Genomic DNA, 26,346 nt, shown 5'->3' with positions numbered 1-26,346 from the left:
ATTATCATTAACATCAAAACAGTTAGGCTTCTTCTTTTCCTGTTGTTGTTGCTGCTGCTGAAGCAATTAATTTATATTCAACAAAACATAAAACTAGAATTATATAAGAAACCATACACAATATTACAGTTTATTGCATGAAGTACAAAAGCTATTTTTTAAACAACTTAAAACAAAAAGAATAGCTGCACCAATGAATGACATGTATTAAATTTTAGTAATACACCCCAAATGAAATTTAACCAGTTTCCACAAATGGAACTTGCAAATGAAGTGTTGAGTATGACTTACTGGGACAACTAATAGAGTGGAGATGAAGTTGCATAAGTACTCCATCAAAATAGGCTCTGAAGATCGTGACTTCCCATCCAGCTCTAGAGTTTTAGGAAGTTCAGGGACCATGGATATGGCAGCTTTGAAAAAAGCATCAGCTGGAAAAATAAAAACAGATTACAGTGTGTGTGTGTGTGTGTGTGTGTGTGTGTGTGTGTGTGTGTGTGTGTGATTGCATGTGTGTGCACATGCATGCATGCATGAGTGTGTGTGTATTTTTTACATAGGTAGGTTACAAAACTGTAAAGATGAAGGATTGCAGACAAAAACTTTAGTCAGATAAATCCTTTTAAATAAATAGAAATATTTAGTACTACAAAAATGAGATAAAAAGTAAAGATGTCCCCTGAGATGAGCTGTTGATATATCTAAGGGCATAACCCACGGACCTCATGGACTAAATCAGAGGTATCACTACAGGCAGGACTGCTATAGGAAGTAAAGGAATCTAATTCCAATTAGTGTATAAATCAGACTATATATAAAAAAAAAAATAAGTTTTTCACCCAATGTTCAATTCCATGGGCAAAACCCGTATGTTGTACAAGATAAGTACAAATGTGATTTTGTTATAAACCAAACATACACTGAATTGGATAAGGCTTTGTCAAAATAATAATAATAATAATAATAATAATAATAATCATCATAAAAGTACTGTTATCTTATTTTTTGACCCCACGGTCCCATCAAGGGTAATGTGAGATCACGTACTTGGTTGGCAAGAGAGAGTATGAAAGACATCTTCCAAATGGCATTAGTATAACATTCCAGGGAGAAAAATGAAATTCTTTCATAACTTGAATGGAGTAAAATTTAACTATATCTTTATTTGATTCAATAATAATTGTTGTTGTTGTTGTTGTTCAAGGGTTTAACACCATTTTTCAGCACAAAATAGGCTATACATGGTGGCCAGTATAGCTGGTGGAGGATGAACTCTAGAAAACCCAGGGAAGAACCACCGACCCACAAGAAGCTACTGGCAGGCTTTCCCATGTACCCACGCTAGCCGAGCCTTGGACTTGAACCCACGCAGACAGAGGTGAGATGGCAGTGATCCGTAACGATGAGTGCTTTAGACCACTCAGCCACTTGGGGCCCTCAATAATAATGATAACTGAAGGAAATCAGTTGATATTGGAATAAAATAGCTATTGTAGTGAATAATATCTCACCTTGACTGTAGCATTGATTCAGAAGAGCCACTTGCCCCGATAGAAGATACAGATGAAGCTGGGAGTACACGGATTGTAGAGAGGGTATTGTAATGAAGCAGTAAGCTGCACATGCCTGGACCAAACAAAAAAAATCATAAACCATTCAGTGATCATTTGCCAATAAACTGGATCAAAGAAACAGGACTAGGATGCAATAAAAAAATTAAATAGTTAATATTGAAAGTAAAACAAAAGTAGAACTTGGATATCAACTAAGGTATAACATTAGTGATCCTTTGATTTAAAGTTGTAGGCATAGAGTACATATTTACAATGAGAATTTCCCAAACTCTTATCACTTTCCATTGTGTGTACAACTTTAGTATTCCAAATATTCTCACATATAAATTGTGTCCAGCTGCCAGCAACAGAGACATTGATCTGCCATAGCATAATGCACCAGCAAATCAGGGTCTATGATGTTTGTTCCACTGATTACTAAAAACAAACTGCACAGACCCAGACCTGCCAGTGCTTTATGTGGTATCAGACCTGGGTCTGTGCAGTTTGTAGTTTGACCCAACTTATAAGCAAGTATATATCGCATATATAGTGATATTTTACTTTTAATTTTATGTTAAGTGATACACATGCACAAGAAATAGTTTACATTATTGCTTTTCTTGTTCCTTCTTTGGCATACATGTCAATATTGGCATTAGCAATCAATGTTGGCATTAGCCATTGCCAAATTTGGCAATGACAATCAAAATTCTCAGATTTAAATTTATTTCAATAACTGCAACATTTTGGTGACTGAAATTTAAAGGCATGACCTGTTGTCTGCAGATTTTTGCCCTGAAAAAGTTGCCATCTGTTGGTGTAATGTATTTTCAAGGTTGTATAAATGCTTTATGGGAGAAAATTTCTTAACAAAGGATGGACAGAAATGCATTATTCAGCAATAAATTTGATTTGTTCGTCTGAAAAGACAATTTTCATTTAAAGAGGGGAACTATGAAAGAAAATATAACAAAATAATGAATAATGACTCAAGTTTAATAGGTTGTTGTTGTTGTTGTTTTGTGTTTAAAGCCATTTTTCAGCACATGATAGGCTATACACATGGGCAGTATAACTGGTGGAGAAAGAACCTGGGAAAACCCCAGTAAGAACCACCGACCCATGAGAAGTTACTGGCATACTTTCTGACATACGCACATGGGCTGAGCCTGAGATTCAAGCCAAAAATGACAAAGGTGAGATGGCAATGATCGGTAAGCACATTAGAGCACATGGTAACCCAGAACCCGAGAATAACTGTATACAAATTTCATAGCGCAACCATTTTCTGGTAATCTAAAAAACAGTATATATCAGAATTTTGAATGGCTAAATTTGGCAACTAATAAAATTCTAGTATCTGGTTTTATTTTCATCCCTGAATTTGAAAAGCATGTCTACAGATATATTGTTCCTGTCTCTGCTGTAGTCCTGTGAGTATCAGTTACCTCCAAATGGGTTTGTAAGATACAATCAGCTGTCTATGAAAAGACCCCAATTGTTAAAATTCATGAGCAATATATGGAAAATCATGTATCATGATGACCTATATGTAACTGTATGGTGTTTGGCTTTTTGTATAGTCACCTATAACAAGCAGTCAGAGTGCACCTAAGGCTTGTACTAACAAATGAAGAGGAAATTCCTTACTCTCACAAAATTTCCCGTTTTTCTGGAATGGTTGCCCTTGACTACTCTTCTGGTTTCAATAGCAAGAGTATTGACACTCTGAAAAAGAAAGAGGGTAGCAAAATCAAATTATAGAAATCTATTAATTTCAAAGTTTAAATCTGTTCCTTTCCAACAGCAACAGATCGAAATTTCAAGAATATAATGTGTGTGTGTGTGTGTGTGTATATGTACGTACGTATGTATGTATGTATAAGGTATATGGAAAATCAGCACAATACTGGCTGTATGGTGACAATTAAAATGTACAATTTTCAAGAATTAAAAGAAGAAAAACATTCTGGATGATAAACACTTTTAGATAAATAAGTAGCAAGATAAAAGAAAAATGGAGGTTAAAACTATGTAAAAAGGTCCAAGAAATAAAAAATAAGGTAACAAATATAAAAACTTTAAACTATAAGGTCACAATTTTTAAATATAGACCACATTCTCTTATTGTCCATTTTTATTGAGTTTCACAAGAGTTCACACAAAAACCATATGTCTCACTGGGTGGAAGTCGATACATTCAGTAAAAGTATCACCTCATCTCTGTAATTCAAGAGGCATTCATATGTTAAGCATGTGTGTCATACATACTATCAACACAATTTCACCTCAGCTCTGCAATTCAAGAGGCCTTCATGAGTCAGGAATGAGTGTTGTATAAATTATGAACACAGTTTCACCTTATCTCTGCAATTCCTGACAAACAATATTTTTGACACATTTTATAATAACTGGTAGCTACTCTGAGTTGTATGGGTCCACCATGGAATTTATATAAAAACTTAAACCCATGACTGGCTACACAATCTTAATTTACCTCCCTTAGGCCCAGTGCTTCTTTTAACAAACAATCAAACTGAATTGTTAAAATGACAAGTAAACAAAATTGCTGTTCATAGATTTAAGAACTATTAAGCCATGAAGCTTATAAATCAAGTACACACTGCATAAACAACCCTAACGAACAGAAGGTTAAAAATCAAGTACACACTGCATAAACAACCCTAACGAACAGAAGGTTAAAAATCAAGTACACACTGCATAAACAGCCCTAGTGAATAGAAGGTTAAAAATCAAGTACATATTGCATATACAGCCCTAGTGAACAGAAGGTTAAAAATCAATTTCACACTGCATAAACAGCCCTAGCGAACAGGTTAAAATCGATTAAACACTGCATAAACAGCCCTAGCGAACAGAAGGTTAAAAATCAATTACACACTGTATAAATAGCTCTAGTGAAGAGAAGGTTCAAAATCAATTTCACACTACATACAAAGCCCTAGTTAACACAAGTGTAGTGTCTAATAAAACTTCAGGCTTCATGAATTCAAGAATCTTGCAAAATATTAAGTTAAAGGTTTACAATTTACAAACATTAAACAAAATAAAAGAAAAACAAATAATTTTAAAAATATTGTCAAAGAATGAGCAAGAAAGGTGCATTAATACATAAGTATTTCCTTAATGTTGTCATAAATAACTTCTAGTTATCTTAGTCAAATTATACGACTAAAGAATCTAAACACTTGTTGCAAAAGTTTGTTACAAAAAATGCGTACTTAGTATCAAATAACTGTACAAAACTCATACTGTAACAACATTATTATCACATGTCCTGATGCCAGCAATATGGGTTTGCCAGACAAATTATATTAGTATTAAAAATTGTTCATAATAATTAATTACAACATTCTAGTGATTGTGCCCGAATGTTGATCCTATAATACATTTTTTGGAGTTCAAGACCAGTTAGTGTTTAATATACTAATTGCAAAGAGACCGATGATTGAATGTGATTTAAATATTTACTTGGTGCAAGAATAACATACAAGACTATAACAAAGTAGTTCAGTGGTTACTTAGTATTTAGTACTTTTACCATGATACTACCATCATTATTACAATGCATAATTAGATGACACACTATTTACATTTTAACCTTAAGCATTTCAGTATAAAAACCATCAAAATTAATTTATATTCTCAGTATCATAAACAATCTGAAATGTTCTTTATGTATTAGTTATATGATGCCACACTACAGGGCCTCCACAAGGCTTTGCATTTGGTGACAAATGCCAAAAAAAAATTGAAAGTGGCGCTTATTTTTACTGACTGGCGAAAGTTGCTGGCGACAAATTTTTATAAACTAAATTTTTCATTTTTCATTGATATAAGCGACTCAGGCCACTTAATACATGTTTACGCTATCTGCAGCAGTCAGTGAATCATGTCAGCAGATGATGAATGAGATGTTATTTGAACATGATTGCAGCTAACTGCAAGCTGTTAGTCTGTTTTGAGAAGCAATTAAATGTGATTAGTAGGAAATAAGGAATCACTGGTGGATATACTCTATTGTTGAACAGGTCGGCAAAATGATACAGTGTCATTTGCATGTGTTGTTAATTTATGTTTGTTGCAAACAGTGAGTGTGAGATGCACTTGGGATTATTTACTCAGATCACTTGTTTTTGTGGTCTGAACTTAGCTGAGTAACACAGGATGCTGCTACAAGGATGCCAGGCGTTGAGAATTTTGATTTTAGGAAGGCATTTAAAAAATGGTCTGAGAAAAAATGAGGTAGATATTGATGAAGTGTCATTGTTCATAAAGACTAAGCAATATTTTGTATTATCAGTTACAAAGAAACATTCTTATTCATTCTTGCTATTTATAATCTACACATTGAACTTCATGTTTATATAATGGTATTGTTATATTTATTAATGATTATTCCTGTACTTTGTAATGTAAAAAAAAGATGTAAAAACTGTTTTATTGTCATCTTTTTATAGATTAAAAATAAAGCCAATATAATATTACGCATGTATTTAAGTCCTTGCATCATGGCATAAAAATGGTTCCTATGGCTGAAAAGTGGCTCCAAATTTTTAAATTTGACGAATTTTATGGTGCAAAGAAAAATATTTTTAAGGAAGGCCCTGACATTGAAATTAATTTAATTTTAAAAGCTGATATAGGGCTGTCTCACTACAGTTTAAATCAAAGTGCAAGAAGGGGGAATACTTTCAAAAGACAAATATTCACAAAATTTGAATAAACAAGTGCCACAAAACCCAGCGTCTCACCAACATCTATCCAGATGCCTTTTAGCATAATCACTGTTTATGACTTTCAAACTTTAAAACAAACCATTAATATTGTAGACAATGTTGATGATGTTGCCACCAGTGGAGTGTGTTTAATTTAGATTATTAACATAGCTTTAACAACTTTAGTCATATTGCTATGTCTGCAGCGTGACATGTGACATCATGTCCCACCCAGTCACATAATCCTGACACAAGGCCAACCAGTCCTAACACTAATCTCTGAATGCTGAGTGCCAAGCAAAGCAGCTGCAAGTACCATTTTTATAAGTTTTTGGTATGACTCGGTCAGGGTTAAAACCCATGACATCCCACATTCGAGGCACCACTTAGGCCAGTGGAAAAGTGACTATCATATCTCATCATGCCTATACAGTTGAGATAACAAATATTTCAAGACATTAAATTCTCATAAATTATATTAAGTCATCTTAACTAATACTTTATATATTAATTTATTATTCGGGGGCCCTCGAGTGGCCGAGTGGTCTAAAGCTCTCTCCGTTACAGATCACTGCCATCTCACCTCTGTCTGTGTGGGTTCGAGTCTCAGATTCAGCTAATTTGGGTATGTGAGAAAGCTTGCCAGTAGCTTCTCGTGGGTTGGTGGTTCTTTCCGGGGTTTTCCTGGGTTCTTCCTCCACCATTAATACTGGTCGCCATGTATAGCCTATCGTGTGCTGAAAAATGGCATTAAACCCCACAACAACAACAACAACAAAATCATTTATTAGTCAGGTCCAACTGCAAACTGCCTAGATCTAGACCTGCCACTGTATAATGCACATGCAGATCAGGGTCTAAGCGGTTTGTTAGGAGAAATCTGTGAAGCAAACAACAAAGACCAGGACTCACTGGTAAATTATGTGACAGTAGATCAGGTTCGATGTTGTTTGTATGTGGACATGACTTATAAGTTAGTTTATACAGTAATTTATACAGTAATATAAAATGTCCCGATCAATAATAGGCATACTATGATATGGCTATTTTAGCAAGAAACTTTGGAGAAACGTTTGCAATTTTGCAATTTAAGATTCAGAATGAAATCAAGAAAATAAATTCTGTACAAATGTATTATTCCCTAAAATAAATGCGGCACAATGTTTACCTTTTGTAAAAATTGGCTAAAAGAAACCCTCTATAAAACAGTGTCTAATTTATAAGAACGCTTCAGTCATAAGTAATGAAATGATGATAAAGATAGTATCTGAAGTAAGGCATTCTATCCATGATGCTGGTACAGAACTGAAATAAATGACACTAAAAAGAATGAGTTACATCTTGTCAACTGACATGTCCACTACCATGGGCAATGGCAGAAACTACAAGTGTCGCGCGTTTCGACTGCCAAATGTGAGCACACTGCAGACAACAGAACAGTGGTACTTTCAAGGTAAGAAAATTAAAACTGCATGACAGATAAAAATATATGGGGCTTTCCTAATGCATCTGGACTATAGCAAAGAATGTTTGGTATCAAAAATAAGAAATGCATTCATTACGATTTATAAGATTCAACGTAAATTGGGGCTTTATATGTTCCTGAATCTTTAAATTATTCAACACTATAATCTCTCCCATTTCAAGAATTGGGCATAATTGTGGGGATATGATATTCAAAAAGACTGAAAATGTCTATCACATTTTGTACCAATTATTTCAAATCACCAAAGAATATCTTTTCTGCATTTTCTAGAGGTTAATGTGGCTGATATCTTCTCTGTTTACATTATTTTATAAAATGTATTAGGCACTAGAATAAAACTGACCAAAATGAACAATTATAGATACCTTTCAAAAAATCAGTGAAACTCAGTGAAGCTGGTCGAGCTAAATGGGTCTAAAAAGTCATAGATTTTTTTTATATAGATAGTCCTTTGGACATGTGTGAATCTCATAAGATGAAGGTGATGAATACCTTTTAATTTTGTCTTCAAAGCAATGTTAACATCATAATTTGATACAAGAATGGGTTTCAGATATGTTCAATTGTAAGGGAGCTTTCATTGCACATGTTTTAAAGCTCAGGTAAATTATTACCATAATGTTAGCCTCCCATTAAAGTTCAGACAAGTGATTGCTTATCTTGGATGTTCTATCCACACTCTAATTACTGAAAGTGGAAGACACAATAAAATACCAGTAAATGAAAGTACATGTATCTGTATCCTACGTGATGCCTTACAAACAGAACATGAATATTATACAGTCAAAACTGTTATAACTTGCCAAACTTTAAAGCCCCAAATCTTTAGAAATAAAAAATTACTTTATGTCAAGAAAAAAATCACTATATAGTACTGCATAAGAATATAATTTCTGCAAATGTAGCAGTCCAGCTTTAAACTGACACAAACTTTCATGCTCTTGAAAAGTTTCTGATTTACAGTATTGTGCCACACTTTCGGATTCAAATTATCGTGCCAGTTTCTCAATCAATGTACTGTGCCAGTTTCTCCTTCACAATATTGTGCCCCAGTTTCAGATTCACAGTACTGTGCCAGTTTCCAATTTACAGTATTGTGCCAGTTTCTCATTAACAGTACTGTGTCAGTTTCTGATTTACAGTATTGTGCCATAGTTTAACATCCGAAGAACGGTGCCAGTTTCCAATTCACAATACTGTGCCACTGAATAAGACTTACCTGAATAAGCTGTATCAAGAAAGTGTCTAAGTTGCTGAAAGCCGCCCTTGCTTCTACAAAGAAACTAAGCTGCTGTTCAAAGTCTCTTCCAAAGGAAATCTTCTGAATGAAGCCAGATATCAAGTTACTAATCATCCTCCTTTCATCATCAAGAGTAAGGGCACTAGAGTGTAAAAAAACTATCACTGCATATGCTCTGAGCAAATTAATCGCCTAAGAACTAGCTACTTTAATCATAATTCTACATCAAGAACTCATAAGGTCGTTTAGATTTGGCTTTAAATTGAATAAACATACGAAAAGAGTAAATAATGTAAACATAAAATTAAATTCTAGACCCTTGAAAATCTGATGCTTTTTGTAAGCCTTGGTAATTAAAAGATTTAAAGTAAATTTATCAATTTAATTTGACTAAGATTCTGTTTATCATATGAGAAAAATACTGACTTTATTCAATAAATCTGAAAGTGTAATATTACTATAAAGTACATTTAGACACTTCTAAAGCTTCTAAAATTACACCATTGCCTTCCATGATGTTGTACATGCATTTAGAGAGTAAACATGTAATATGGAAATATATTATAAGGATTTCTTGACCAACTAACAAAGTAGTCACATGATGAACACATTTCTTAGTCTCAATAAAATGATCTTTCAATCTGAAAAATTTTCTTGTCATATCTACTTGTGGTGTTTTTTTAGAACTGAAAATGCCATTTGAAAATAAAAGTCACTTAAAGGGACAGCTACTCTACCATCTGAAAAGAATTTCAAAGGAATTAAGACAAGACCATTCCATTTCTTCTCTTTAACTGTGGAGTGCTGAAACCATCTTTGATATTTTGGAGCAATAAGATTTTCAAATTAGCTACTGTATCAGCCACACTAAATCAAAGATCAGCATCATTTCATTTAGAACAAACTAGACACCATTACAAGTCTTTTGGTGAAATCCCCATATTGATTTGACCATCCATTCAGGAGAATTAGTGACAAGATTTTCCATACGTTAAATTGTGGCAGCCATGTTTCAGGTCAAATCATCACTATTTTACATTTTGGAACAACTAGGAATCACAGTTCTGGTGATAACCCCATGTTGATATGACTTGCCATTAAGTAGGAGTAGCAATAACAGGACTGTTACCATGGTGGCCATATTGTATGTCTGGTTGGTACCATTTTCATTTCAACCAACTAGACATCATAAAAAGTCTCTCAGTGAAAACCTCGTATTGACATGATCATTCATTCAGGTGGTACAAAAACAAGATAATAACAAGATTTTCAAGAAGGCCACCTCATAAAAGCGTATATCCCAAGTATGATCACAACTGGACCAGAAGAACTAACTCCAAAGTGGTAATAAGCTCAGCCAATCATATGCAAGATCACCTCATTAATATGTGTGAATCATTCTCATTACTGAACATGTCTGATATCTTGATGATATAAGCATATAATCCAAGAGTGAATAAAATCAGATATGAAATATGGCCTCTAAAGTGGTAACAAACTCAGCCACTCAGATGCAAGATCACTTGATTAACCATCGGATTAATGAGTGAATCTCGCTCATTACTAAACTTTTCCTTTTTCTTAATCTTATCAGCATATATTTCAAGGCTGATCAAAATCTGATAAAAAAAATACATAGCTTCCTGAGTGGTAACAAGTAAATGTTCATGGTGCATCCAAACATCCACCAGAGGAACCCTTGCAGGGAAGAATGGCTTGATTCCCTAGATGGATAAACCACTCTCCTAACCAAGAAAACATAACTGATGGTTAAGTAACCTGTGGCAATAATGGATAAGAATAACGACTTTTCCTTACTTAGAAAAAACCCAGGCTAATGCAACAAAAGCATTAAACCATTATCCATGTGAAGGCTGTGCTGACATCAACTGGGTCTAGGCGTCATCTGAGCCACAGCCACTGGACACAGATTCAATTCTTGTCTCTGCAAAGCTACAGGTCAGAGACAAAAACTTGAGAGGGTTTGACTCCACATACCCAACCAGTGGCTTCTCTTATGTTTATGTCTTGGATCGAAACATTTTATATAAATGCAAAGCTTGTAGTGATCTCACTAACTGAAATTTTCATGAAACTTTATCTGATCTTTTGTTATCTCAGAGTACTATGCTGAGCCTATTACCAATTCCAGCTATTTGGGCTTGAGGGGTTACACCCTCTTTCCCAGCCCTCACTAAAAGAAAGAGATGCCAGACCCCATTACTCATCTCCATGCAATTCAAGTAATGCTTGAGTACCCACCAAGACACACTGACATATCCATTTCTAATTCCAAATATGAGGAGAGTGGGATAAAATAACATTAAAATAAGACAATTAAAAAACTTAACACGGATGTTAATCAAAAGTGTGGACAGCTGCTGTACAGATGCCAAAGTGATTGCTACAAAAAGCTTCCACCAAAACCAGATCAAGAATTACTGTCAACACACCATGCATTTGATCAAAAATCAACAAATAACAAACTCCATGTACAAGTATATTCTTATCTATCTGAAATTCTGCTAGACCTTAGAATAATCCTATTGTACTGCCAGCTACACATAAATCATTTATGTAATAATAGCTGGATTTAAGGGGCCGTCAACCACCAAGGTTATTTTTTTCACTAAATAACCATTATATGCTCAAACAGTTTAACTTCAACATCCTACCTCCTTAATGGATAGAATTTTTGTGTTTTAAAATTTACTCTAAATTTCTTGGTTTAGTATGGAAATATTTTTAAGATGAAAACTGATTTTTTAAGAAAATTCTATATTCAACTTTAAAAAAAGAGGCGGATATATCTGGTCTTATAATCAGTCCTCCCTAAACAAAATCTGTATCCATAATACTTGGTTAGAAAAGAAGCTGCAATCAGCATCTTAGTGCCAGACTGATTAGTGCATACCACATACTTACTTGACAGAATCATGCATGGTTTTACAGATGAACATCATAGCATTGATAATGACAGGGTCAGTAGTCGTTTCTACCTGGTATCTGAAAGAGAACAAGGTCACATAATGGAACTCATCTGCCATTCTTGCCTGTCACAAGATGGCATAAGTCTGCTATGGCATTCTAGACTGTTGTCCCTATTCAAAAGAATTTGTTCATAAGCAAAGTTTTGCAAACAAGGAAACAAAAGGTTGATTGTACACACATAACTGTCTGGAGAAGTGATGTCTGGATTGAGTTCCACTGAGTAATAATAGTGCATGGCATGAAACATAAAATGCCCAGAAAGTTTCCAAAAATTGCATATTAATTTGTTTCTGCAGCGGCTGCAATGACTTTCTGGAATTGATTCCTGCAATTCACAATATACAAACACAGTCATTACAATAACTATATTGGCACAATATTTGCCTTTAGATAAGAAACATTTACTACAAATTCATATACATATATTTGTCACTGCATTATAGACTATATACACATAATTCCAAAGCTTAGTCAAAGTCAAATTTTTTCTCCAACACCTACATCAATGGTCACTGACATGGCTCAATGTCTAAATTCATATACAGAACAAATAATAAGTCTCAATAAAGATTTATCAAGAATTTATCAATTTTCATTTCAGCAATGATAGGCCAATTCTTTTAGCCAATATTAAAAATATTTCAGTCACACCTGGACAAAAAATATTGACACCCATCATCAGTAACAAAATGCCCCTGTGATAACATACTGAACTTCCTTATACCATGCTATCTGACCAACTGAAGCTAGCTCTTTAAACTAACCTCAAAGACATGTTTCACCACTCAAAACTAGTAAAGCCCAATCCCTTTCAACAATAGATCCTTCACAAATGCTAATGGTTATTAAAGATGACTTCTATCCATACTGTGAAACTTCTTTAGACAATTTACAATTTGGAATAACTTACTTGCTGAAAGCCTCAACAATATTTTTACAAACTTCCACTTTGGCAGTCTCCTTTTGAAACATGTCAATGAAGGGCAGGAACTTATCCTGAAGAAGAATTTTAACTGTCTGTTACAGCTGCTATATGATATACTACCCTCAAATATTTTTAAAAATAACTACCATCTATATTCACTTATAAGTCAGGTCCAAATGCAAACTGGGCAGACACAGATTGGTCATCCCATAATGTACCAGCAGACTCACATTTGCAATCACATAATGTACCAGCAGACTCACATTTGCAATCACATAATGTACCAGCAGACCCACATTTGCCATCACATACTGCACCAGCAGACACTGATTTGCCATCACATAATGTACCAGCAGACCCAGATTTGCCATCACATAATGTACCAGCAGACACAGGTTTGCCATCACATAATGTAACAGCAGACACAGATTTGCCATCACATAATGTACCAGCTGACCCACATTTGCCATCATATAATGTACCAGCAGACACAGATTTTCCATCACATAATGTACCAGCAGACCCAGATTTGCCATAACATAATGTACCAGCAGACCCAGATTTGCCATCACATAATGTACCAGCTGACCCACATTTGCAATCAAATAATGTACCAGCAGACCCAGATTTGCCATCACATAATGTCCCAGCAGTCCCAGATTTACCATCACATAATGTACCAGCACACCCAGGTTGGCCATCACATAATGTACCAGCAGACCCAGATTTTCCATCACATAATGTACCAGCTGACCCACATTTGCTAGCACATAATGTACCAGCAGACCCAGATCTGCAATCACATAATGTACCAGCAGACCCAGATTTGCCATCACATAATGTACCAGCTGACCCACATTTGCAATCACATAATGTACCAGCAGACCCAGATTTGCCATCACATAATGTACCAGCTGACCCACATTTGCAATCACATAATGTACCAGCAGACACAGATTTGCCATCACATAATGTCCCAGCAGTCCCAGATTTGCCATCACATAAAGTACCAGCAGACCCAGATTTGCCATCACATAATGTACCAGCTGACCCACATTTGCAATCACATAATGTACCAGCAGACCCAGATTTGCCATCACATAATGTCCCAGCAGTCCCAGATTTGCCATCACATAAAGTACCAGCAGACTCAGATTTGCCATCACATAATGTACCGCAATCGCATAATGTACCAGCAGATGCAGATTTGCAATCATGTAATGTACCAGCAGACCCAGATTTGCAATCACATAATGTACCTGCAGACTCAGATTTGCAATCACATAATGTATCAGCAGACACAGATTTGCCATCGCATAATGTACCAGCAGATGCAGATTTGCAATCATGTAATGTACCAGCAGACTCAGATTTGAAATCACATAATGTGCCAGCACACAGATTTGCAATCACATAATGTACCAGCAGACACAGATTTGAAATCACATAATGTGCCAGCAGACACAGATTTGCCATCAGATAATGTACCAGCTGATCTGGGTCTATGCAGTTTGTTTTGAGAAATCAGCAGAATAAACAATACAGACACTAATCTGCTGGTGCATTATGTGACAGCAGATCAGTATCTATGTTGTTTTGCAGTTGAACTTGACTTTTAAGCAAGTATATATTGTGTACACTATAATTAAACCATTGCATGCTGTTTGTGTTATGACTAAATGTTCCTATTAAGTTCCTATGCTATACACTAACATTTATCATTGATTATCATATTCTGTAATAAAATTTTTACAGCATTTCAATAGAGTCAGTTTTCATTCAGTTTCACTTAAGTAAACACTTTCAGTTTTGCATAAATCTGTTGCAGAAGCAAAGAAGCCAAAACTTAAAAGTTTAAGTTTTCCTTACACACACACACACACACACACACATACATTCATACATAGATACATACATACATACCAGGCTTTTAACAAACTAAAACATATCATGATACATATATACATGCATTCATATACATACATAAAAACCAGGCTTTTAACAAACTATAACACTGTAACATACCATCCTACATACATGCATCCATATACATACATATATATATGCATGCATCCATATATGTACATACATACCAGGGATTTTAACAAACTATAACATACCATCATACATACATACATGCATCCATATACATACAAACATACCAGGGTTTTTAACAAACTATAACACTATAACATACCATCATACATACATGCATCCATATACATGTGATGTGATGTGATTTTTATTTTTAACGTAGCTTTAACAATTTTTCAGTCATATCGCTACGATGTCTGCAATGTGGCAGTTTATAGTGATGTCTAGCACTGGGGCATCATGCCGCAGACATGTAGCATGATGTCCCACCCAGTCACATTATCCTGACACCAGGCCGACCAGTCCTAACACTAACCTCTAAATGCTGAACGCCAGGCGAGGCAGCTGTTAGTACCATTTTTTAAGTCTCTGGTATGACTCAGCCGGGGATCGAACCCACGACCTCCTGCATCCGAGGCGGATGCTCTAACCACTAGGCCACCTGAGTGGTATCCATATACATACATACAGGTATGCATGCATCCATATATGTACATACATACCAGGGCTTTTGACAAAGTATAACGTAATGTAATGTAGCGTAACGTAATGTAACGTAACGTAACGTAACGTAACGTAACATAACATAACATAACATATACATACATACATACATACATACATACATATATATAGGGGCCCGGAGTGGCCCAGTGGTCTAATCCGCTCTCTGTTACGGATCACTGCCTTCTCACTTCTGCATGGGTTCGAGTCTTGGATTTGGCTACTGTGGGTACGTGAGAAAGCTTGCCAGTAGCTTCTCATGGGTCGGTGGTACTTTCTGGGGCTTTCCCAGGTTCTTGCTCCACCATTAATACTGGCCGCCATGTATAGCCTATCGTGTGCTGAAAAATGGCATTAAACCCTACAAAAAACAAAAACAATACATACATACATAAAAACCAGGCTTTTAATAAACTATAACATATCATTATACATATATGCATGCATCCATATACATACATACATACATACATATATACATGCATACATAAAAACCAGGCTTTTAACAAACTATAACATATCATTATACATATATGCATGCATCCATATAAATACATACCAGAGATTTTAACAAACTATAACATACCATCATACATACATACATGCATCCATATACATACATACATACCAGGGTTTTTAACAAACTATAACACTATAATATACCATCATACATACATGCATCCATATACATACATACTAGGGCTTTGACAAACTATAACATATCATCATACATACATACTTGCACCCACATGCATGCATGCATCCATGCATACATCCATCTGTCCATCCATCCATATATCATACCACATACATACAAACATACCTACATACATACACACACACACACACACACACATAGATACATACATACATACATACATACATGCTTTTAACAAACTATAACATACCATCAAACATACATGCATCCATATACATACATACATGTATGCTTGCATCCATATATGTACATACATACCAGGGCTTTTGACAAACTATAATATATCATCATACATACATACTTGCATCCACATGCATGCATACTTACATACATACATACATACATGCTTTTAACAAACTATAACATATCATTATACATATATGCATATATACCAGGGTTTTTAACAAACTATAACATACCATCATATATACATGCATCCATATACATACATACATGTATGCATGCATCCATATATGTACATAAATACCAGGTCTTTTGACAAACTATAATACACCATCATACATACATGCATGCAAGCATCCATATACATACATACCAGGGCTTTTGACAAACTATAATACACCATCATACGTACATGCATGCAAGCATCCATATACATAAATACCAGGGCCTATTTTTGCTGATAATGACCATTTGAGGTACTGAAATGTCTGTTTTATGAATATAACAAATAATCAATAAAGACTCCATGTTTTGCCCTGCAGTGTTACCTTCACCCTGGAATATCTCCTGACTGAGCTGTGATATGCAAAGTATATAAGAGGGCTGTTACTATTCACAAACAATTCAGCTGTCACAATGGTAATAATAAGATATAATTAATTTACATGCATCCTTATCTCTTACACATGTCATTCATGTTTTAGATAATCTTATCAGTGATAAAAGTTCAATCTGCATAATGTCAACAGCAAAAAATGCAGACCAAACATCACTGACGAAAATGCTCACCCTAGCAAGAAAGTATGAATTTCCTCACAAGAATGACTGGAACAGTTTTCCTGGCCCAACCATGACAGCAAACTAAGTGCCACATTCTGCACTTTATGTCAAAAACATACATGGAAGAAGAAAATCTGTAACCCCAGGACTAAAGATGATAAACATTAACAAAAAATGTTGTGCCAGTGCCTATTCCAGAAAAGTTTAATTTGGATGGAAAGATAAACAAGAGAAACTTTCATGCTCTATAAAATAAATATTTGCAATCTGATGTCATAACTACATTAAGTTTTGCAAATTGTTCTTATTAATAGGTAATGAATCATTGGTTTACTATATCATGCAGTTACCTCAAGGATAGTCTTTTAAATTAGAATTTCTTTCAGCATAATTAGTACATCAGGAATGAAATATTTCTGGACTATTTTCTTATAAATAAGTGTTGGACTGAGGAACTTTACACACAATTTTCTGTCACAATTAAAATCACCATATATAGTCACTTATAAGATGAGCCCAACTGCAAACTGCACAGACCCAGATCTGCCATTGCATAATGTGCTTACAGATCTGGGTCTGTGCAGTTGCTAGGAGTAATCAGTACAGCCAACAAAAAAGACCCTGGTTTGGAGGTGAATTATGCTGATGCAGGTCAGGATATTTGTTGTTTGCAACTAGATTCAATGTATAAGCAAGTATAGATTAAAATGACATTTAACTATTTAAGAAACAAAATCATAAGGCAATAAAATAAGTTGATTAAAAATGGTACATACTATATGACAAGTCAGATGATCACATCTTCTTCAAAACTTTCTTTTTTTCTTTCTTTTTCTAGAACAAATCTCTCCATGAATACTCAATTACCCATCACCATTGAAAATGCCCTTTTGGGGATCTAGTTATCACAAGCCCTGCTACATGCACACATACTACATACAAACCTGCATGCATACATACATCCATCTAAACATCCATAAATATATAGACATGATTGATACTCCAGTGTTCAAAATAGCTAAAAAGGACCAAAATTTAATTTCAACTCAAAAAAACTTTAAAAAGTTATATCACAATTTAAATTTCACAAATGCAGAAATTACTGAAATGAAAAAGAAGCACAGCCACAATATTTTAATAAATACACAATCTGGAATCATTATTTTCCTTTCTTTGTTATGATTTTAATAATAATCATCATCATTATTAATAAATTACATTTGAGACTTTTACTGACAAAATTTTCAAATTTACTATGTGAACTGAGTGATGAAAAACATAAGTGATGGTGATGATGAAAGTGATGATGATGATGATGATGATGATGATGATGATGATGATTATTTTGACAATATTACTAATTACTGCTATCATAAGAATTATTATTATTTACAAAACTGTTGACTTATGTTCATTGTTGTTATTATTTATTATTATTATTATTATTATTATTATTATTATTAAAACAAAAGTACCTCTGTTTAAACATACACAAAATATATGTAGTTTTAGATTTTTACCTTTCAAGGAAAAAAATTGATTTCTAAATGATCGAAATAAGTGATGAAAAACTATCTATTGGCTCTGATGGAACAAAAGTGAATTCCTTATGTATTCCAACAAATAAAATTTGCTGCATACAAAATTTCATGCATAATGTATTCACAAGCAATGAGCCCATTTGATTTTACCTATTTTGGAACAAACAGTCCTGTTTGTAACTTTACTTGTTTAGCTGTAAATCAAGTTTTTATGTAACTTGATTTGTTTAGCTGTAAATTAAGTTTTCATTATGCTTTCTTTAACCCTACAGTCTCATTAACCTACAGTTCATGAGAACCTTTGTCTGAAAATTAACAGTACTGATACCACACATGGACTTGAACAACTGGATCATAATTTATTTTTAGTTACAGGTCTTAACTAGTACAAATGCTCTACGAGCACAAATTAATCACAGATGCACACAAACTCTATTGCTTTAAAATATGATACCAACCAGAGAGAAAAGCATGGAGAAGTCATGAACATGAGAAAGGATTTTGGACACAATAGACTGCAGCTGTGGGTAGAAATCCTCAAATGCTCGGTCAGGTGTCATATGTTTGATGATATCATTTAAAATTGTGTTAATCTCCCTCTTCTGAAAACAAAAATGAGAATGTGATCACCAAATACATAGCTCATCTCTTCAAAGCATTCATCTGTCTCCATTGTTGACATTAATTATCATAAAGGAAATAAATCTAGACTCAGGTGATCCAGACCTATCAAATGTTGACCTGTGACTGGGCATAAAAGACATAATAAAGAATTAAATATCAGTTCCTATAATATCAAAATAGAGGTATTACAATAAGTTGATAAAAGACTGAGTAATTTTCAAATCATTGTTCATAAAATCTGTTCTGTTACGATTTTCCACCACTGTTAGTCAGATTTTGCTCAGTAGAAGTCGTAGGCTTTGAGTAACCTATGAGTGATAGCCAGTGTGACCATTATTACAATGACAGTTTACCTATGATTGGTCACTACAGCTGAGATACCTCACACAAAATGAATGTAGTACACTCTGCTAATACTTCCCTGTTCACATCTACTATACATAATTAAGCTAACACAGATACATAAAATCATCTAGTTTAATGATTTTAGTATGAACATTGCTTGAGAAATAATCGTACAACACACTTAAACCAAAGTCAGTATAGCATGAATATGGGCCACAGTGACCTACTTCTGTGATGAGGGTGTAATACTTATCAAAATGCATCAACTAACCAAGTTCCATGATTCCAAGTGTAACAGTATGTACACTGGGTGCAAAAAAAAAGACCTATGCTGTTTTGAGTTAAATGCAAAAACTTAACCAAGAATGTACAAATAAAGCAAAATATGTACAAGTTGGCACCACTGGCCATTTATGTGGGGGGGCTAGGATTCATGGAACTCACTTCAAACTGTTGCCTAGAACCTAAGAAGAAGAATGATTGAAATAATGTGAGGCTGTTCATATGTATATTCTTTATTATTTGTTGAGGGCACATGAATATTGAGGAGAAAGACAAAACTTAAATGGAGTTAGGAGGAAATATTCTACTCCTTTTTATTTAAACAGAGCTAGGAGGAATATTCTGTTCCTTTTTACTTAAAAAGAGTTAGGGGGAAATATTCTGCTCCTTTTTATTGCTCTCATAAGTATGCTGAATTAATGCATTAATGCACATTAAATCACACACTACAAGGTGTATATCCCAAATCCATATAAACAAAGTAATGTACATCATACATATATATATATATATATATATATATATATATATATATATATATATATATATATTAAAATTACTTATTGAATGAGAAAGAAATTTTAATTACCAGTAGTCAGTTTCAGACCCATAAATGATTAATTATTAAAACAGTAGTTACTGGGAAATCTACCTGAATGCAAACAATGAATTAAAAGATAAGAGCAAATACTTACACCAAAATTTTTCACTACATATTCCATCCAAATCTCAGCACAAATTATATAATCCTGAAAATAGAGAATATAAAAAAAAAAATTATAACTTGTATACTGTATATGCACAGTTATAAGTTCAGTACAATTGCAAACTGCACAGACCCTGATCTGCCATTGCATAATGCACAGGCAGATCTTGGTCAATGCAAATTGTACGAGTAATCAGCAGAACAAACAATGTAGACCCTGATTTGATGGTACATTATACTATGGCATATCAGGGTCCATGTTGTTTGCAGATGGATGTGACTTATAAACAAGTATTTATGGTAAGAATACAATCACTTAGGCATCCAATGTGTGCATATAATTATTTACATACAACTGTCTTGGCTCTTTACTGTCTATAAGGTTGTATAGTCCATCAAAAGGCATAGTGTGTGTCCTAAAGGCATTCTAGCAACAGCTCTCTGATGAAGTTTATCCACCAAGACACTAATTTTATGGCAAATTCAACATGTTCTGTTACTGGCTTCATTACATAGGCTGTTAGGTTTTGACACAAGATCAAAGCTAACTGCCAAGAAAGGCAGCCTGCCTCAAGGAAATCATATAACAATAGTTCCACTCAGAGAGGAGTTCGACAGAAAATATAATTTTGCAGTGGTATGGAAAGCCCAGATACATATTAAATGAACCAAATATTCTGTTGAAATTTCTTATATTTATTCAGAATTTTTCCAAACTAAGTGAGTATCTTCCAAAGATATGGTACAAGTGTGCATCATCCAAAGATATGGTACAAGTGTGGATCTTCCAAAGATATGGTACAAGTGTGGATCTTCCAAAGATATGGTACAAGTGTGTATCTTCCAAAGATATGGTACAAGTGTGTACCTTCCAAAGATAATGTCTAACTGTATATCTTCCAAAGGTATGGTCTATGTGTGTCCTAAGAAAAGAATATCTATTATGTCTCAGTCAATGAAAATATGGCACAGTTATCTGAAAATCTGTCCGATTCCTCTATGACCTATAATTTATCTGCCATGTGTTTCTTTGTTCTCCCTATTAAGCATACCTGTTACCCACATTCACAGTCTACCAAAGAATAATTAATGAAGACTGTCAAAGGAAAAATAAATTCATATGATGAGATGACACAAGAATCTGGCCACAGTCTGCAAGTTGAGCCCATTTCTAAAGTTCAATAAGGGCCCTCAAGCATCAATAATGTTGACATTTATTCAGTTAGATACAAATATTAAGTGCATACTTAATCTATATTCCAAATCCAAAGTGGGCAGGAGAAATTATATTAACATAAAAGGAAAGTAAAACCTTTACCACTGAAGTTAATCTATGATGGGACCAGATGACTAGATGGGCAGATGAACATTTCTGACAAAGCAGGCATGACAATTCTGACAAGGCATGCATGATAATTCTGATGAAGCAGACATGACAATTCTGACAAGGCAGGCTTGACAATTCTGACAAGGCAGGCATGACAATTCTGATGAAGCAGGCATGACAATTCTGACAAGGCAGGCTTGACAATTCTGATGAAGCAGGCATGACAATTTTGACAAGGCAGGCGTGACAATTCTGACAAGGCAGGCATGACAATTCTATGATGCAGGCGACAATTCTGACAAGGCAGGCTAGACAATTTTGATGAAGCAGGCATGACAATTCTGACATGGCAGGCATGACAATTCTGATGATACAGGCATGATAATTCTGACAAGGCAGGCATGACAATACAATATTCTACTCAGTTTGCAAGTAATAACATTTAGTGAACAATGTCAACACAAATTGTCCTATATGTTTCATGTAGCTTTGAAATAGTGATTGTCTTTAAATAACATCAAGAGAGACAATAATATTATTAATTTGCTCTTTTTCCAGCTGGGCTCAGTTAATCATCAAAAGAATATCACCTTTTGCCATATATTGCTCTCTCTGTGGCTAAGGTTAATCTTCAAAAATGTAAACTGCTAAAAAAAAACTAGAAGATGTTTAGTCTGAGCATTTATTTTGAAAGAAAAGTTTTAAAAATAAGCTCACTGTTGGATTTTTCAGCTTCATCACTGGCTTCCAGGCTTCATTCAACACAGAAAGTTTCTGATCTTCTGGTGGGTGAGCAATCACTAGACAAAGACCAAGTGTTCGGAAGAGGAAATGCTATAAGAAAATAAGTGACATAGAAACAGAAACTTATTAAATAATCTGACAGGACAAAAATATGAACTGCTACATCCTAAACATGTATAATACAAATAATAGTTTAAAGTGGTTTTGTTTTATTATTAAAAGTAATAGATGGTATTTAGTTATTTTCAAGAGGAAACTTTAATAAGAGTGGAGGTCACCAAAAATAATTGTTAGTTTCCACTTATACTTAAATTCTGACAATAGAGATAGATCTAAATAATAAGTTACTACCATTCAATTGTGAGGGTCATAATAAATTATACTATTCTTAAATTGTGTCAAACACTGAACGGTTTAATGTCTTCTAATTTAAATTCTTAAGTTTAAATTTGTGCTCAAATTGGTTTCATATCCCCAAGACAGTCTGCCAACCCTAACAAGACCATTTCAGTAAGACAGTTTTTTCTTCTTCTACAATTTTGACCTGTTTTCAGTAATGTGTAACAAAATATCGTGTACTGCTATTGTAAAGTTGGGAAATGTAATTTAAAATGATGGGTATTTAAAAGCGATGTAGTGAAAGAAAACAGGCTCAAATGAAAAGTTTGTAAGGTACACATCAACCATTTCTAGTACAGTTCATCAAACTTCAGTTCTGAACACTATGTAGTGAAGGAAAACTGGCTCAAATGAAAAGTTTGTAAGGTACACATCAACCTTTTCTAGTACAGTTCCACAAGCTTCAGTTCTGAACACTATGCATCTCAATGGCTTGTTGCCACCTCTCAACCTGACATAAATCTTGGAAAAAAATTTCAATTTCACACGATGATGGCAATCATATCTCCCACCACGCGACTTACTCAAACTGACATGTGATGTCCAGTAAATGTAATAATGTCCCTTCCTGCTTTTATTCACAAGAATCTTAATATTTTTTTTTTATTCCTGTGTACTGATTATTAACACTTTTTAAGGGGCTTATTTTCTCTTTCATCTTTAACATATATTGCTTGCTGGATGCCATTGTTTAAAATGTCTATGATCAACAGTTTGATTATGAAGATGCTTTCTTTGAAAAAAATGTTGACAATTTCAATAATCTGAGGTACTAATGTAAAATCAGTCTGGTTCTTTGATTAACTCCACTAAATCTAATATGAAACTTGCACCCAAATCAAAGAAAGATGAGCCAATTATTCTGATTTTACCACACTCTTATTTCCATACTTTTTGTTTTTATTCCACAAGTCCATATTTTAAGGGTCATTTCTGAATGACTTAAGGCAAAATAGTTAGGGCTGGTAAGTCTGTTAAAATGTGATTGGATAGTCACTAAAAAATTGATCTTTTTTGAAAAATCACCAAGGTTTAGAAAGTTTTGGTAAACACATTTTCCAACCATAGAAATTGTAATTTTTTTTATTTTTTAAATGGGCTTTCTGAAGATTTATATTAAGTAAAATACTATTTTGCCATGTTGTTTCAATTGCTAATTATTCTAACACTGAGTTTGTTCATATGCATTTATACCTTATACATATTGGTAGTTTTCTTCTCTGTAATTATCTTGGACACCAAAATGTTATATCAGAGGATAAAATGCTTAATCCAAAAGAGAAATTTTGGCCAATATTTCCGTGAATTTCCCTATGCTTGGAATTATGATGTACGTCATTCACACAATGCTAGTTGTGCTACAACACTTTTAGTGTAATGCATTAAAAAATGCCCTTCAACAAATCATACTTATCCATGCCATCAAGCAATGATAAGAAAAATGGTGGATAAACAGCCCTGACAACTGTTCACATTTTAGTCTGAAAGGTATCTTGTACTTGATCTTCAAAAGAAACATGTTGATTAAGAGGCCCAAGTGGCCCTCATATTGTTCACCTGGCTTACTTGCATAAGACTAAACAGATTCAGTACATTTCACTTACTTTAAACTCAGTAAGCTCAATCACTACACTGCAAGAACTTTCATTAATCAGCACAGAAACACTTGTAAGTGAATCTATTGAAGTACTTGCAAACACAGGCTTACGCACCAAGGGGGAACAAATTTTCTTTAGTATGATGTATGCTGTTAAATTTTCTTTTTAAGAGGAAAATAGTGACTGACTAAATAAGTCACCTCTGTGTAAAAATCTGGCCCTTCAGCATTCCTGAAGGGATAGGTGCTAAGAAACCCAATATAAACTGCTGCCTAAGGTTTATTAGAAAAGAATGGTTGAGATCCAATGAGGCCGTATATACATATATACTTTTATATGTATGTAAGCTGATGCAGTAGTACAATACAAATTAATTCAGAGGTGGTGGCACCAAATCTGAACCTCAGAATATATCTCTGTGTAATTCATATGCTTACCTTTGGGAATCCTGTATCTTCACAGTCTTTGATCATCTGTATAAATTCCATGGCCCTGGCAGCCACATACTCAGGTTTGAAGGCAGATATCAGAGAGTTCAGCAACAGGGCACTGAAAAAAAAAAAAAATTTCAAAGATTATAAATGGGACAAGTAATTCAGAGCTAATGTGATAGCCTTTGCTTCAATACCTCCATTTAAAATCTGGACTCACATTTTTAATTTGAAATTTGGATCTTTTTTTTTCCATGGACTGGAGTATAAAAACCTATGCCATGGGATGGTCTTGTTTTAACAAGTAGAGAAATCTTTTGTAAACAAAATTTTCAAGATTGGTAGTTTTCTCTTGTCTCCAGCTTCCCCCATCTCAAAGCCCACATTATGCCAACAGAGGAACCTTTGACAATACTCTACAGGTCAAATGTTTTACAAATGAAGAAAAATAAAACTTCGAGTGAGTAAGCAAGTACATAAGGTGTCAATATGTTCACACTATATATACCTGTTGCATTGCTTTTGGCACTTTTCCAGCACCTCCATCAGTGTTGACTCAACAGTTTTGTGAGCAATACACTGCAGTATCCAGTCTAGGGCTGGAGAGAAAAGGGTCAAGTAGCGAGGCATCTCCAGTTTCTGCATGGCCAGGACATTCTGTACACTGTCATCTTGTAGCTGAATAATTGCAAATATTTTGCAGAGGACAGTTGAATTTGGTTTCAGAAATGGATATAGGAAAATGAATGATACTAGTGTCTTGTAGAATGTTTTAAAGGTAGCAAGAAAATTTATCTTAAAGAACTTGTATGGAGATAAATAAATAAAAATATGCCATCTTTCTTTGAAAGATGAGGAAATAAAGCCCTTAGATAAAGACATGTACTTATGTTAACAAGATTATTCAGTAATGCACCTTTTGATAAGAAAAAAACAACAAACAAATGTCTCTGTTACTACTGAAAGTCAAATATTCTCATCTTCCATTCAACAAGGTTGCCCATGCTTATGTATAAATGCTGACAACAACCAAGTGTCTCTCCATGGGACTGATGCTCTAATGGGTGGAAAAAATGTCTAAGAATTTAAAATAAGACCATTTCTTCCTTTTAAAAGTTAAGTGTTGAAACCAT

At 34.3% G+C, this 26,346-nt stretch overlaps 1 protein-coding gene across 1 annotated transcript in view; it reads right to left on the bottom strand.

Moving 5' to 3' along the window:
• Positions 1-26,346, bottom strand: part of LOC149803028 (VPS35 endosomal protein-sorting factor-like) — a 73,422-nt gene that overhangs the window by 17,419 nt on the left and 29,657 nt on the right. The window contains exons 12-22 of the mRNA XM_089952585.1: positions 25,722-25,891; positions 25,220-25,331; positions 22,759-22,875; positions 20,704-20,757; positions 19,216-19,359; positions 12,923-13,008; positions 11,947-12,027; positions 9,001-9,163; positions 3,207-3,284; positions 1,512-1,626; positions 292-431 (exon numbers count right to left, since the gene is read on the bottom strand). Coding sequence (XP_089808711.1) covers positions 292-431; positions 1,512-1,626; positions 3,207-3,284; positions 9,001-9,163; positions 11,947-12,027; positions 12,923-13,008; positions 19,216-19,359; positions 20,704-20,757; positions 22,759-22,875; positions 25,220-25,331; positions 25,722-25,891 — 1,260 coding nt within the window. The remainder of the gene's footprint in view (positions 1-291; positions 432-1,511; positions 1,627-3,206; positions 3,285-9,000; positions 9,164-11,946; positions 12,028-12,922; positions 13,009-19,215; positions 19,360-20,703; positions 20,758-22,758; positions 22,876-25,219; positions 25,332-25,721; positions 25,892-26,346) is intronic.

The sequence above is a fragment of the Sinohyriopsis cumingii genome, chromosome 3 (genome assembly GCF_028554795.1).
Source record: "Sinohyriopsis cumingii isolate HCF-2022 chromosome 3, ASM2855479v2, whole genome shotgun sequence".
Taxonomy (NCBI): domain Eukaryota; kingdom Metazoa; phylum Mollusca; class Bivalvia; order Unionida; family Unionidae; genus Sinohyriopsis; species Sinohyriopsis cumingii.
The sequence above is the reverse complement of the archived record's forward strand: the minus strand, read 5'-3'. Positions and strand labels throughout refer to the sequence as shown.